The sequence below is a fragment of the Pleurodeles waltl genome, chromosome 9, assembly GCF_031143425.1.
Source record: "Pleurodeles waltl isolate 20211129_DDA chromosome 9, aPleWal1.hap1.20221129, whole genome shotgun sequence".
NCBI lineage: Eukaryota > Metazoa > Chordata > Amphibia > Caudata > Salamandridae > Pleurodeles > Pleurodeles waltl.
Window position 1 is genome coordinate 345,303,275 of NC_090448.1, and position 15,527 is coordinate 345,318,801.

A 15,527-nucleotide genomic window follows, 5' to 3' on the forward strand; every position below is an offset into this window, starting at 1 on the left:
AATGGCCCCTGAAGCACCGCCAGCCTGTTGGCGGTGCTTCCGCAGCACTCTGCCCTGGCGGTTTTCAACCGCTAGGGTCAGAATGACCGCCTAAATCTCCCCGCGCCTATAATTAAGTACCTTGTGACCCTCATGGGTGATTTGCTGTGCTTTACAAATCCTGGATGCATTTAATTATGCTGAGTAGTGAAAAACATATCATTTGGGTGTGGAGGGAACCTCACAACTTTGGGCCCTAGTGCCACTGCACCTACTGAAACACTGATAGCCACTGATAGCTACACCTGTGTGCCCCAGTTGGGTCCACCTCACCACTGTGCTTTCCAGACAAAGGCTGACTGCACTCACATTAATTGCATGCTAGATGTTCAAGAGCCAGCTCCAGTAAACCTCTTCGGTGTTGCATCGGACACCCTCCCTGGTGCGGGTCACGACCAGTGGCCGACGCCAGGAAGGGGTTTTGAAAATGATTTTTTTTTATTTAAAAGACCCTCGGGAGACACTGAAGAGCTTCTGTGTCAAACCGCCCCTCTGTGGCGTCAGCACGCTGCGATGCGCGCTGACGTCACATTTTGTTTTCCCCAACGGAACAGGAAGCAGAGGTAAGGCAGCTTTCTGCTCCGGTGGGGAAAACGGGCCCGAAAGGGACTCCCAATTTTTCAGGAAGGCCTCGTTTGAAAGGGGAGATTCTCCCCTTTCAAACGTGGCCTTCCTGAAATTGTTTCCTGGCCGTGGATCGCAGCCGCACTGCGATCCATGGCCAGGAAACCCCACTAGACACCACGGATTACACTTGAGGGGATTGGCCCCCTCTGAAAATTCTCCGCCCCCCTCAGGCACACTTTAAAAAAAATATACGTTAGTTTACCTCTGGGAGGGCGCGATCGTACTCTCCCGGTGTTAAAAAAATAATAATAATAATTTATGAAACGGCAGGGGGTTGCCCATGAACAATGCTGACCCATGTGATGTATAGTTTCCCTGGGGCCTCAACTGTAGCTTTTAGGTAGTAATAAAAAAGTAAAGCTAACCCTTGTGATTATGTTTCTGCTAGAATAGGATCAGACTTTTGTCTAGTGGCAGTTTTGATACCATAAAGTAGCACAGAAGGTTTATATGCCTGCTGCAAATCTGTATTTTATGTGAAAAGCTGAATGGATTAGTAAAGCCAGTCATTATCTGCGCTATGATACAAATTAAATGTACGTGCGAGGGGGGCTATTGAGAGATAAAGAGAACTTTTGCTGGGTGGTAGTGTGGGAATCCGAGGAGGAGGTCATGGGAATGGGAGCACCAATAATGATTGTCGGACTGGGCGCCACAGGCACTAAAGACTGTGATGATGGGTATGTGACACGGTGAAGTAATAGTGTGTCTTTTTTTGTTTTTTTTTAGTGCCTTGAGAGAAAGTGCTGATTGAGGGAAAAAGCAAAGGTAAGGTGACTGACCTTTACTGTTGAACGCATCACATACACACCCATCAGCAATTTTTGGACCGTCTACATAGGCTATTGTTTTAGAGGGACAGTTTAGCCAGTAGCACAGATGGTTTCTCATCGGATGACTGCTGCTCAAGCCCTTACTCAGGTTATGGCGGACAGCTCGGACGCAGGATCAGAGACCGAGTCAGCAGATACCAAGCCAGCATCTGAGGGATAGGACAATGGAGCAGACTCTGGGAGTGATTTTTCAGTTGGGGAAGTCCCATCTGACAACACCTCTTCCAGTGATTCTGAGGGAGGTCACGAGGACAGTTGTGCTGTCCCTTCGCAAGTACAGCCTGTGCACTGGGACAATAGCAGGTTAGCCCAACCCAGAGAGCAGGTGTATGTAGTGGCAAGCACAGAGAGAGTGCTCTCTTGGGAGCTCCCCAATTTAGTTCAGCCCCAAATTCCACCACCCTAATCACATTTCGAAGACATCAAAATTATCTATCACAAAACAACCTGGTTTTGTAAGGCAGGCACCTGCGTTTTTGGTCCTTGGCTCGGCAGCCATATAGGAAAACCTACCAAACCCACACATTTCTGGAAACTAGGCACCCGGGGAAGCCTACAGAGGTGTGGTTTGTGCGGATTTCCCAAAGTTTTCTTACCCAGAATACCCTGCAAACGTAAAATGCTGAATAAAAACTCTATTTTATCTTGCATTTCTGTCACACAAACTACAGGAGTATTCTAGGATCCACAACATTTCTACCTCCCAGTGTTTCCCCACCTCTCCTGATAAAAACACTACCCCACTTGAGTGCCTGTACCTAGTGCCTGCGTCAGGAATGGATCACCCCAGGGTCAAAGTTTCCCTCATGTAAGGACTAACATTGACCGTTGCGTGATCCATTCCTGTCACGGGCACTAGGCCTATCCACGCTGGGTGGAAGGAGGTTTGTGGCTCCCCTCAGATTCCAGAACTTTCCATTGCCAAACTGTGCAGTAAACGTGTTTTTTTAGCTAAATTTCAAGGTTTGCAAAGGATTCTGGTTGACAGAACCAGGTGACAGCCCCACAACTCACCCCATTCTGGATTCCCCTAGGTGTCTACTTTCTATAAATGTATAGGTATGGTAGGTTTTCCTAGGTGCGGCTGAGCTAGAGGCCAAAATACACAGCTAGGCACTTTACAAAAAATGTGTCAGTTTTCATTAGAAAAATGTGATGTATCGATGTTGTGTTTTGGGGCATTTCCTGTCGCAGGCACTAGGCCTACCCACACAAGTGAGGCACCATTTGTATCGGAAGACTTGGGGGAGTGCTGGGTAGAAGAAAGTTTGTGGTTCCCCTCAGATACCAGAGCTTTCCAACACCAAAATGTGCAGTAAATGTGTTTTTGTAGCCAAATTTTGAGGTTTGCAAAGGATTCTGGGTGACAGAACCTGGTGAGAGCCACACAAGTCACCCCATTATGGATTCTCCTAGGTGTCTTCTTTTCATAAATATATAGGTTTGGTAGGTTTCCCTAGGTGTTGACTGAGCTACAACCCAAAATCCACTGCTGGGCACCTAGAAAAAAAAACATCATTTTCAATGGAAAAATGTGAGGTGACCATGTTGCATTTTGAGGCCTTTCCTGTCACAGGCCCTAGGCCTATCCACACAAGTGACCCCTTGCTGAATTCAGAGTTTTGTCTACTTTTCAGAAATGTTTAGCATTGGTTTCACAACCACTTCTGTCACCAACTCGAAGAGGCTGAAAGCACAAAAAATAGTAAAAATGAGGTATGTCCTAGTAAAATGCCAAAAGTGTGTTGAAAAATGTGTTTTTCTGATTTCAGTCTGCCTGTGCCTGAAAGCTGGGAAGATGGTGATTTTGGCACGGCAAGCCCTTTGTTGATGCCATTTACAGGGAAAAACAGATGCTTTCTTCTGCAGCACTTTTTTCCTTTTTTTTTTTAAAAAAAAGTTTTAGCTGTATTTTGGCTAATTTATTGGTCTCTTCCAGGGAAACCCCAAACCTCTGGGTACCTTTACAGTCCCCAGAATGTTGGAAAAAAGGACGCACATTTGGTGTGGATAGTTTATGTGCACAAAAAGTTATTGTGGTCTAAGTACGAACTAGCCCAAATAGCCAAAAAAGGGCTCAGCCCAGGTGTGTGTGGGGGTGGGAGTGGTAGGCCCAGCAGATAAGGGGTTAAGGATTTACTGAGCTCCAGGCAAAATGACAATAAGGTTCTCATACGCTCACTTTCCCAAGCAAAAAAGGGCACTTGAGACCATTTGTTGAAGTCAGGCACCCTCTGAGTCCTCCTGTAGTAGCACCTTCTTGATGCAGTTGACTTCAGGGCCTCGATGCAGTAGTGACCCAGACTGGAACTAGGGATAACTGCTGTTTAAGTATCAAATGATAAAAAGATCAGAATAAGGGGTAAATGAAGCGGAGGATCAATAAAGTGGGGTAAAGTGGGACAAAATGAGGGTGAGGGAAGAATAAAGATATGTTGCAAGGACTAAATAGTGGAGACGAATGATGAGTGAGCGGAGGTGAGAATTGATTGAATGGAGGATGGATAAAGAGAGGGGGATGTGAGATCAAGAGACTGGGAATGAGTGATTAAGACAGAGGGTGAAGGATAAAGATGGGAGTTGGGGAGGATTGAGGGTGGGGTGAAGGATAAAGATGGGGGATTTAGCATGAAGAGAAGAAAGAATAAAGGAGGGTGCAGGATAGAGGGAGGGCTGGAGGACAAAAAGGGGGAGTGATGCATTAAGGGAGGGGTTGAAGGATAAATGAAGGAGTGAAGAATGAAGAGAAGGGGGAAAAGATATAGAGGGTCATTAAAGGGCAGAGGGAGAGAAAGCTAAGTAGATGGGAATGAATGATCAAGAAGGGCGGAATGAAGGATAACAAGCGTGACAGTGAGTGACCTGTCAGGGGTAGTAAGCGCTATATAAATACAATTACAATAAGGAGAGGGTTCAAGCGCCAAAGAGAGTGAGAGGGAAGGATAAAGATAGGGTGTGGGGTAAGATGAAGAGCATTAAGGTACAAGAGTGATTGGATGAGGGCTACAGAAAGGGTGTGAGGAATACAAAAGAGAAGTGAGTGATGATGGCAGTGGTGATAAGAGTAAAGGTAGAGTGAGTGAAAAACTGAGGGAGGAAGTGGGATATGAAGAAGGTGAGGAGAGAAGAAGGTAATGGTGCACAGAGTGGGCGTGTATGCTAAAGCGCGTGGGAGTGAGTGATAAAGACAGGAAGTGAGCGATAAAGACAGGATATCTGTGGATAAAGAGAGGGGGAGGACTAATGTGAAGAATAAAGGGGCGATGAGAAAACATAAGAGGGATAAAGAGGGGGTGTGAGGGACAAATATGGGAAGTGAACAACAAATAGGGAGAGTGAGGGCTACAGAAAGGACAACCAGGAATAAGGGAGGGGGTGGATAAATGAAGTCTAGTGATGACTGATGTGGGTGCAGCATAAAGAGAGAGGGAACAAATAGTAAGATGGATAGACCGTCAAGCAGCCCGGGGAGGGCGATAAGGACGAACGAAGGAAAGCTTGCCAGAGTGAGTGAGAGCAGTGCTTCCAGATGGCTGACATTTTCGAGTAAGCTGCTGTGGAGATTCTGCCAGAGCTAATACACCGCAGGCCTGACATAGAATTACATTAGCGATGCTCAGGAGTATTTATCAGGAAAACAGTACCCTCTGCCACGAGGATCCCCTATCCCCAACCCTATCAGTAACACATACTCTGCTTTCGACCCTTGGTTGCATTTTTGGAGCCTCAGACTTTGAGTCTCAATGATACAGTCACAGAAACTCAACCGCTATTGGGTGCAAGCGGGAGACCAGCTAGAAGCATTACATTTCAGTCTGTGTGCTTGTGTAGTAAAAAAAATCATTAACAGCCACTTAAAGTAATGTTTGTGACAAAAACACTGAGCTGTGATCAAGCTGCACATCAAAGCCCAAAGCTCCACATCCACCAGTATCCGGACAATTAGCGTCTGCCTCCAGACAGTCAAGCCATGTGTTTTTCTTTTTAACCTTTATAGTGATGCCTAGCAAATGTATACACCTAAAACCAAACCACTAAATGATGCTGTTTATTCTTTGCAATTTTATGAGGTTGCCTACTGAATTTATGCACACGTGTGAAAATGAATACTGTAAGCAATCAGGCTTTGGCAATTCAGCTATTAGACGTGGCAAGACACATTTTTATGTGCTATATTCTTTGCAATTTGATCATTGTAACCGCATATGCAATAGAAAAATAAAACTGCAAGCGCTAGAATGCTTAGAAATAATAGGCCAGGACGAACATGCTACATCTGATGGTGCAACATTTTTGGTAGTACGGACCAGGGACTCGACCCGCCTTGGTCAAATTATCAGCAAGTTAAAATTCTCTCTTGAGGTATACAGTTTTGCAAAATCTCATCGCAGCCCACCAAAACTTCACTTTGTAAAAAAAGCCAGCTATATTGGCTTTGAATGTTATGTATGTCAAGGAAGCGTCCTGCACACTCAAACCTTTAAATCCATGAATTTATTCAAATTAAGCCAGTGCATGTAAATAAAAACAGGAGAAACAGTGGTTCCTGGAGAAAGTCTGATGACCTGAACTATAATTTAGGCGGTGTGTTCTGTTGCCCGCCAGCAGCAGAAACCTAGACTGCCCTTGGCGTGGCAATACCAGGTATTGTCAACAAGGTGCTTGGGAAGGGTGGAGCTTAAGAGGGGCGGGCATGGTTTCATAAAGGAGAACGTCAATGTTTGTTTTGCCCGAGGCGCTGCCTGACCGATGCCTGGCGCAATGCCTCTTGTTCTACGATGCAGCACGCGTGACCTGCAGCCACGCATGGCGCCCAAACCACTATGTAACCAAAACCCACAGAGTAGGTCTTGCGGCCGGGTCTTGCACCGAGCCCAGCATACAAGTATTTGTCATTTCAATCGGCCTTCGTCCCTTTGCAGCAGGATAGGCCCGTGTCTGGCCTTGACTGAAATGCACCTTTCTCCTTATAGACCTTGTCTAGCACACAATGGTGGCTTGAAACATGTCTGCAGTTTTTAGTTTGTGCTCGAAAACCATTGCAAAATGTTTGCTCGAGTGGCTCCAAAAATGACATCCCAAGTCGGTGCTGTGTGAACAAGAAATTGAGGGACCATATGGCTTGTTCAAGCAGGTCCTGCATAAAAACGAAAACATTACTAAACTGCAGCAGTAGTAATATGGTACTTTAGAGCTGTCGATCTCACGTGCTTGGCATTACTCTGACATCTAGTGGTGAAATTCAGAATTTTCCAAGTGATCCTTTGAAGACCGGTTCGGTTATAGGTTTGTTCATTTATCATGTACGTTCTAAAGCAGGATGCGGAGTCGGTTGCAAGCAAGTATAACATATATACGATATATAATATATATAAAACGATTGTTTTAGTGATGTTTTCAGTAGCAGGACTCTGCTGTAGGTTTGCTCGCTTTGCCTAACGTACCAAGTGCCGATTTTCAAGGAGGCATGTTAGAGGTCAAAGCATGAACATTATGGTTTAAATGAGTTCCACTCCTTTCTCTTCAGTAGCTCTGTGGTGTTTTCCATTCCATTTTTTAATTCTAAACCTTATCTTATCTTTTACGGTGCTCCCATTGTCCTGCTCTGTTCAACATATACGGCCTCCACAGTATTTAGTTGCCTACGTTGGTCTTTAGAGCTTTATAAAAATGACGAGGAGGATGATGTCGAGCCTTCAGCTTGCCTCATCCACCCCTTTGGCATTTTATTGGTAGAAAAGATGACACACGTATCTTCTAAAGATGAATTGGAACTCTAATTTCTGAATATCTATCTACTATTCACTCCCAGAAGCAGGTCAATTTCCTTACAGTTAATGTAAACAAGACTGCACATTTTGTGGTAGTGAATGAAGTGGTGTCATCGGTCCTCTCAGCCTATCCAAAGGAACTTGATCATCCTCTCAACCAGGTAAAGGTAGTTAGGAACCTGGGATACAAGTTCTGTAGGAGCTTCATCCTGTTCATACACGCCAATGCACAGTGACTTCCAATTTCTTCTAGAATCAATTCTGAACAATATGTGAAACCTTAATTTCCCCTGGTTATTTAGAGCCTGATTAAGAGTTTGGCAGAGGAGTTACTCCGTCACAGATATCCCATCTGCCGTATTACAATTTGTGCAGGATATAACAGAATTGACTCATTCTCAGTTCTTCTGCAGAAACACCGAACTCCCATCACATCTCAAAATGCTGTGTCACAGATCATCTCCACTTAAGGATAATGACGAAAACGCTAAGGGTCTGTTGGGTGGCAGGATTCCTGGCTGCATATACCCTTCTTCTAGACCCAGGATGTCTTCAGCAGAAAGTGCGCTTTAGAAGTTATTACTCGTTCTTTATTTAATCAGGGTAAAATAACCTTCGTAGTAAAGTGGTGTATAATGAGCAATAGGTAGAAGAGAACATTTAAGGTCAAAATCCCCTTTGGATCTGAAGCAGTTTTTGACTTAGAAATAATGTCTGGTGCCAACAGCTGTTTCACCTCCAACAGTTTTTCCACCCGAGTAGTTTTCTGGAAGGCTTTGCTGATTTCTAGACAGATAGCATCAATAGTGAATAAATATCTTTTGGGGTCAAAGTCACCAGGTCATAACACTTTCTGGGTTTCTTATGAATGTCTCATTTTTAGGGACAACACACTACATATTCGGAGTGTTTCTTTGTCTTTGTTTTAAGAGCAGATGTCCTAAAAGCACAAGAAAGGTTCCTCTCCATTAACAAAAAAAAACCCTTAACATACAAATTTACATTTCAAAATAAAACGTTGCAATTGTATGTATAACCTGGTTATGTTTTTAACCACCCTGAACATAACAATTACTTCAAGTAAGAGGGAAGTTCCTTCAGAGTTCTGCTGTTTCCATTGCATCAATGATGGTGGAAACTGAAATCGATAGATGGTGCCATTTTAAGAGGTGCACTTAAAATCTCCTGTCCATCGCATGTAAGGTTTCTCATAACACGCCAGCCCTTACCTCAACACTCACCAGGCTATATCTTATTTTTTCAGAACTGCCAAGGACAATTCATGATCGAACCACCAGATGGAGGTATAATGCAAACCATGAAAACCTAGAATAGATTCAGTCTGTGAAAACCTATGGAACTGTTACAATGGTTCCAGAGTATTGCTGTCTGCTCTGAATATGCATGCTTCTGAATATTTCACCACATTGGAACAGGGACAATATAAACAGATGGTAAGGAACAGTATTTTGTTAAATCATGTTCCATAATTTTCCTGCTGAAATAGATCTCTATTTGTGTAAGTCTACAGAAATAAAAGAATCCAAGAGAAAGACTCTTTCCTCAAACGGTTTTGTACAGTACACTGTACACACATCTGGAATATAAAAAATGATATTTACATGTGTATAAAGATAACGGGTTGTTTTCCACCAGTGGTGTGGCATCCTAACAAAGAGTGTGTTTTAAACAGCTACCACTTTACACCTTTATTTATTAACAACTACCCCTATGCAATCCTATGTTGAATATGCCCCGCACTGTAGTCAGCTGAGCCGGAGTAGAGGAGTGAAGGGGGGACGATATAAAAAATGCCCTGTCACACCGTCCTCATTTCCATTGGAATTAACATGCATTAAAATTATTGCTCATGGTCTGCCACCTTCCCTGATCTCTCTCCGACCCGTACCAGCTAATTTAATAGTCTGTATCAACAAGCATTTGCAATAGGTCTACCATTTTCTTGAGTTAGAGCTATTGGCATTGTAAATTCAGAACTGGACTTTTCTTGCCACATAAATTGGTCAACCCTGTCTCATAATTTCATCTTTTCCTGCCATGTCTTGGTCATCCCTGACAGCTACTGACATCAGAGATCCCAAGCCCTTGAGGAGAGGTGAGAAGATGATTGCACTGCCTCGAGTTGTGTAAACTTTTGGACAGAAATTGGAAAGTAAGGCTGGAAAAGTATTTTCTTTTTATTTTAATAGAAAGAAAAGTCTTGCAAGCATTCTTGCCTCGCATTTTAGAGCAGCCTGAGAAGATTTATGGCCTCAATAAAGGAGATAAGCATTACCCAGTGTGCGATGTCGTGAGTGCCGGCAGGGAGGGGCCCTGGAAAGAGAGACTTCGAGATGCGAGGCTAAGCAAGTTTCATATCATTTATTCTAGGTCTAGCTATATTCTACCAGAAATGTCATAGTATGGCTTTCGTGAGCAGTGAGCTAAACGACCGGGTGTTTCTTTTGTAAAATAAGCTTATTTTAGGACCCAGAGGTAAACAAGGACACACTGAAATAAAGTCAAAACAAATGTTAGCTACATGGGAGGAGATTGGAGGAACAGAATGATGCAATAAAACGCATGTAGCTACCAGTCTAAAACACCCACAGTGAAAGGGGAGAACCAAAGAAATAACAAAAATAGCCTGTTACAGCAATAGATAAAGAAATCAAAGTGGAATAATAAGTAGTTGGTCACTGCTCTGAAACAGAAAAAGAAGGGAGAAAAAGGCAGAACTGACCACTAGTGAGCAATAATTTTTAAAGGATACTGCAACCAACAAATTAAATCGCTTTAAGCCATAAGAAGTATACCTAAGGTACACACGAGGTTGAACTATTACGCTTAACGTAAAAAAGCTTATCTGGTGAACTTGTGCCTTCCATCACCTTCCTGAATGGCCACCATTCACAAAAATAATACATGGGATCCCGTCACCCGCCACGTCAACCCCTTGGACTATCTTCACCCTTCCGAGCAATAGGCTTGCAGTCCTGTCTCACTGAAATAGTGAGCGGTAGATGTACTTACACCTGCTCAGTCACAGCCAAGTAGACACAGAGTGAAATACCCCTTCTGCAGTCAGCCTGCTCTGATCCATAGCAGGTAAAGGGAAAGGCACATGGCAGCACAAAAACACCACATGCTTCCCAAACGCCAATGTATACGTAAAGATGGGAGGCAGGAAAAGGTATAAAGGAAGCGCTTGCAATATCAGATCATCACCCCTTTTTTTCGGTGTCAGGAGACTAGGGAAATGCAGCAGATCAGCTCCCACTAATCCCAGATTCAGAAAATAGTTTTTTTACTCATCCTATAGCACAGAAGTGAATATATGGGTTTTAAATCCACCATTGTGTACAGAGGCTTCATAAGGAAGTCATACATAACAAACTAATAATGACAGTCCTCAGTGATGTACCTGATGGTTGTAGAAGATCACACTGACACTTTCAGCCGAATGTTTTAACACCAGAAGCAACAATACTCAACATTGTAGTAGGAATGTGGAACAATGGCATAGGTCTTTTACATGATAATGCTTTAAAGTGATCAATATACAAACAGACCAATACCATGTTAGGGACCCCAGGGATTAAAAGAGGTGCTACTACCATGCACTTTCCCAACAGATGTCATCTTACACTGCATTAATGAGAAGATGGCCATGTTGCCAATGGTATGCATCTACACTAAAGGCCAGATGTAAAAAGGTACTTTGCGGGTTGGACAATCCTTTTCAACTCTTTAGCAACCCATACAGGTTCACAGTTACAGAGGGGTATAAAAAGGGCATCACTTCGTATTTGTCATTTGTTATGGGATGTATCAGTGGTTTGCAAACACAATATCAGTCACAAAATATTATTCTGTTACTGAACTCAGAGGTGGGGTGGTAACTCATTCTCAAAGAGAAAGATGTTCTTTTGGGAAACCATCCCCTTTGTGAAAGGTGTCTTCTCAGTCCAAGCGGACACTGTTCCAAGGGATCACTGCCTGCTCCTCCCAAAGTTTTCCTCAAGATGGAAACTATTATGTTTTTAATGCAGTACCGGTTTAAATAAGGAACACAGGTTGTTAAAAAAAAAACATTGCATTTGGAAATGCAAATAAAAGGATTGTGGTTGTGTTTTCTTGAAGACTCCCATCCTGGGTATGTAGACAATCAAAGGGTTTCACAAATAGAACCCCCCTACTTTTTGCCTGATATTGATGCTGACTTGACTGAGAGTGTGCTGGGATCCTGCTAACCAGGCCCCAACACCAGTGTTCTTTCCCTAAAATTGTACCATTGTTTCCTCAATTGGAACACAGATAAGACCTTTGTAAAAGGTACCAGTGGTAACAAACGCCCTGTGACCACGGACCGTCCCTAAGGGCTGCAGCATATATTGTGCCACCCTATGGGACCCCTCACCAGCCACATGCACACTGCCATTGCAGCTTGTGAGTGCTGGTGGGGACAAAGAGGTAAAATCGACATGGCAACCCTCTTAGGGTGCCATGCCCACCAACTTCCATCTGTGGCATAGATATGTCACCCCTCTAGAAGGCCTTACAGCCCTAAAGCAAGGTGCACTATACCACAGGTGAGGGCATAACTGCATGAGCAGTATGCCCCTACCGTGTCTAAGTCTATTCTTAAACATTGTAAGTGCAGTGTGGACATATTAAGTACATGAGCTGTGAGTTTGTCATCACGAACTCCACAGCTCCATGATGGCTTCATTGAAGGCTGGGAAGTTTGGTATCAAACGTCTCAGCACAATAAACCCACACTGATGCAAGTGTTGGCTTTATTGCACAATGCACCCTGCAGAGATGGCTTCTTTATAAGCACAAGAGACAACAAGCATTGTCCACACCAACAGGTCTCGCCTAAGCAAAATCTATTGTCTTTGTCAATTTTTTTACATGTTGCGCAGCAGTTGAGTTTCTGTGCAACATGGCTTAAAGTAAAAAAAAAAAAAAAAGCTCTAAGACGTGGCCAGCACTTTTCTTTTTGCTTTAAGCAATGCTGCATAGATGGTCAACTGCTGCAACATGTAAAAAATACTGACAAAGCCAATAGATTTTAGGGGAAACCTATTGGCTTTGCCAATGCTTGATATAGTTCTGCCTCATCTCTATTTTCTCTTTTATGCCACGTGTTTCCTTTTAGTTGACCTTGGCTACAGTTTTTTTCATCTTATCACTGTGCTTGTTTCCATCTTCTCCTTTCTTTCAATATCCTAGCTATGTCTAGGCTCTGCGTTTTCTCTTTCATGTCTTTTCAACTCCACTTTATTCTCCCTTCCATTTCTGCTTCCAACTGCCTTTCCCCACACTCAGCCAAACAACTGGCTTCTTTCTGTGCACCAGTGTGTGCACATATTATAAGCCTGTGATGAGTCAATGCCCTGGACCTGACAAATAGGGAACATTTACATATCCCAGGTGCTTCATAGTAGTGCTTTATGAGAGAAAAGTCATTGTTCTGCGCAACTCACTATGATGGCCTATACACTTTGCACTACTACCTCAATGCCTTTCCCTTTCGTCACATACATCCACTTCCCCTGCTTTAGTGCTTTGGCAGGTCGCCCTAATATCTCCTGACAAATGACTAGCCCGCGATCCTGTCGACCAAATAGGTAGCCCTGCTACTAAATATATACAAACTATCAAATATACTTTTGGAGAAAATTGGAGGCACAATATTGCAGAAACTAATTCTGGAAGGTTCCTGTATTAGCTAAACTCCTCACAAGTGGGTGGATTTAGAATCCCAAGATTATACTTAACTAACGAGGTTACCTTTCATTGCCAGTTCAGTTTTTAACAAGTTCAGATGAGTACATTAAGAGGTCAGAAACTCGCTATCTGATGGCTTTTTTAGAACAAGTGTGCATTAAATACATGATCATTCTAGCCTATGCAATCTCAGAACATAAAACACTTGGAGCACACAAACAATGAATAATAAAGATGGCAGGGACACAACAGTATAGAGTCTCACAAATTAGTACACAATATGGTATACTCACAAATGAGTACACAACTGTGTAGAGTTTCAAGCAGTACCATGCAGTTTTTATTTATACAGTGAAGCTGCAACAATGTGTTTTTAATAGCATTCTGCTACATTTCAATGTTTAGTTACGTTTTATATATCAAACATGGCTGTTGTGTCTAGAAATACCAGTAGGGTTCGGTTAGTTTGATCTGTGACTTGCATATTGTTTCATTGGTCACCAGTAAGGCTGGCCTAAGATCATACATTGAATTTAGTAATAATTACACATATGGCACAATAAATCAATTTTAACAAACTATTAATTAATGATTGGTGTTGTATTTGCTAATCATAAATTAATTAATAATACTTGTAAATGTGTCTAGATAGAAATTCTGTTTACAGTTCCAGTTTGTTGCTGAGACAGCAGACCTATCATGCCTAACTGGTGAAGGACACAATAATCTCAGCCTGTGCACCCCTTCACCTGTAAATGAAAGGAGAAGGAAATACTCACAGTTCTGCTCAATCACAGCCTGGATCTCCTTTGCAGGCTCTAAGTAAGAAAAATACAAGGAACATCATAAAAACATATTTAATATGGTAAACAGAAGAAATCTTTAATAGCACTTAACAACAAATTAAGAACTTATTTGAGCAAGGTATTAATATCAGAAATGTACTACATGAAATCCAGGGAGCACCATAGAAATGTTGCATACTAATTCTTCTATCACAATTTCCGTTGACGAATAGCTGCAGCAGGATGCAAATGTCAGAGTCCTGTTCTTGGGTAGGGCCTTTACTGTGAGTAGAATGTTGTTTTCCACAGTGCCCATTCAAGATATTACATATTTTGTATGAAATAATAATAGTTACTGGACGATAGAAATCAGCTAATAAGTAGTATTTTGAATTAACTTTTGAGACCCCAAGCCAGTTCATAGTTTTGTGTCAAAGTAGAGGAGAAAGTATATGAATAATTGCATCATCTCATCAGAAAACTAATTTAAAGTTTTACAAGCAATGGAATCAGAAGGGTTATTCTAAAGAGAAGAAATAAACATCCTAACGCTAACTGAGGCTTTCAGATAAATGATACAGGTCTTGTATCAGACAGAGAGAGAAAGAGAGAAAGAGAGAGAGAGAGAAAACACATAACAAAACACAGTGTGACATCATGACCCACCATATAATATCACATCACGTATAGAGTTGAATCAAGATCATGTGTAACACGTGGCAAACGATCAAGCAAATATGTATTATCTTCACTGTCTTTATAGCTGAGCAATGCATAGAATTAAACATGAAATCAATGTCATTTTATGGTTTATAAACCTAGAAATAGTGCTTTAGTACACTATTTTTAGAGGTAGTTTTGTGTAAATATGATAAGATCATATACAAAAGGGATCATAATGTAAAAATGTGTTCAATTGCAAAGCTTATCCAAAGAAAACAGATTCAGATAATGTTCAATTACTGTGAGTGAAATTAAGAATTATTTGTATGCTTTTATGTATGCATATATGCTACAGAGACCTATAGAACAGCATTATACCATCCTCAAGCAAATGACGTGGTGGAGCATATGAACTCTATAGTGAAGAGAAACATGTTATTAGATTACCTTCCATTTAAGTGGCACCTGATATGTTATGTTATTTCTGAACAACAGTCCAAACATTAATTGGATTTGTAATATTAGGGATCAAGTTCTACTAAAGGTTTTAGTCCATCTAATTTATCTGTATTGCAGTGATGAAAACACAGAAGTTGCATGCCCATTGGTAGTTCGGGTTATTTGTGCAGTATCTGCCTGTTTCACTGCTTCAGAAACCACAGGGGCAATTAAGTACAGAGGGGATACAACTTTTTCAAGGGACTATGGGCCATATGTACAAACACATTATCCCATAGACACAGAGGGGGTTATTCTAACTTTGGAGGAGGTGTTAATCCGTCCCAAAAGTGACGGAAAAGTGACGGATTTACCACCAGCCGTATTACGAGTCCATTATATCCTATGAAACTCGTAATACGGCTGGTGGTATATCCGTCACTTTACCGTCACTTTTGGGACGGATTAACACTCCTCCAAAGTTAGAATAACCCCCAGAATGGGCAAAACTGCTTGCTACATCTGGCCCTATATCTTAAGTGTGATCTGAGAGGATCGGCTGCCAAAACTCATAATTGGCAAAGAAAACCTGGTTTCAAACCAATGTGCTGTGGCATAGACTGAGTGGAAAGGGA

At 42.2% G+C, this 15,527-nt stretch overlaps 1 protein-coding gene across 1 annotated transcript in view; it reads right to left on the minus strand.

The window, feature by feature from the left end:
* The window catches only part of PLEKHG2 (pleckstrin homology and RhoGEF domain containing G2), a 361,757-nt gene that overhangs the window by 62,395 nt on the left and 283,835 nt on the right, over nt 1–15,527 (minus strand). The window contains exon 15 of the mRNA XM_069207509.1: nt 13,786–13,824. Within this exon, the coding sequence (XP_069063610.1) occupies nt 13,786–13,824 (39 nt within the window). The remainder of the gene's footprint in view (nt 1–13,785; nt 13,825–15,527) is intronic.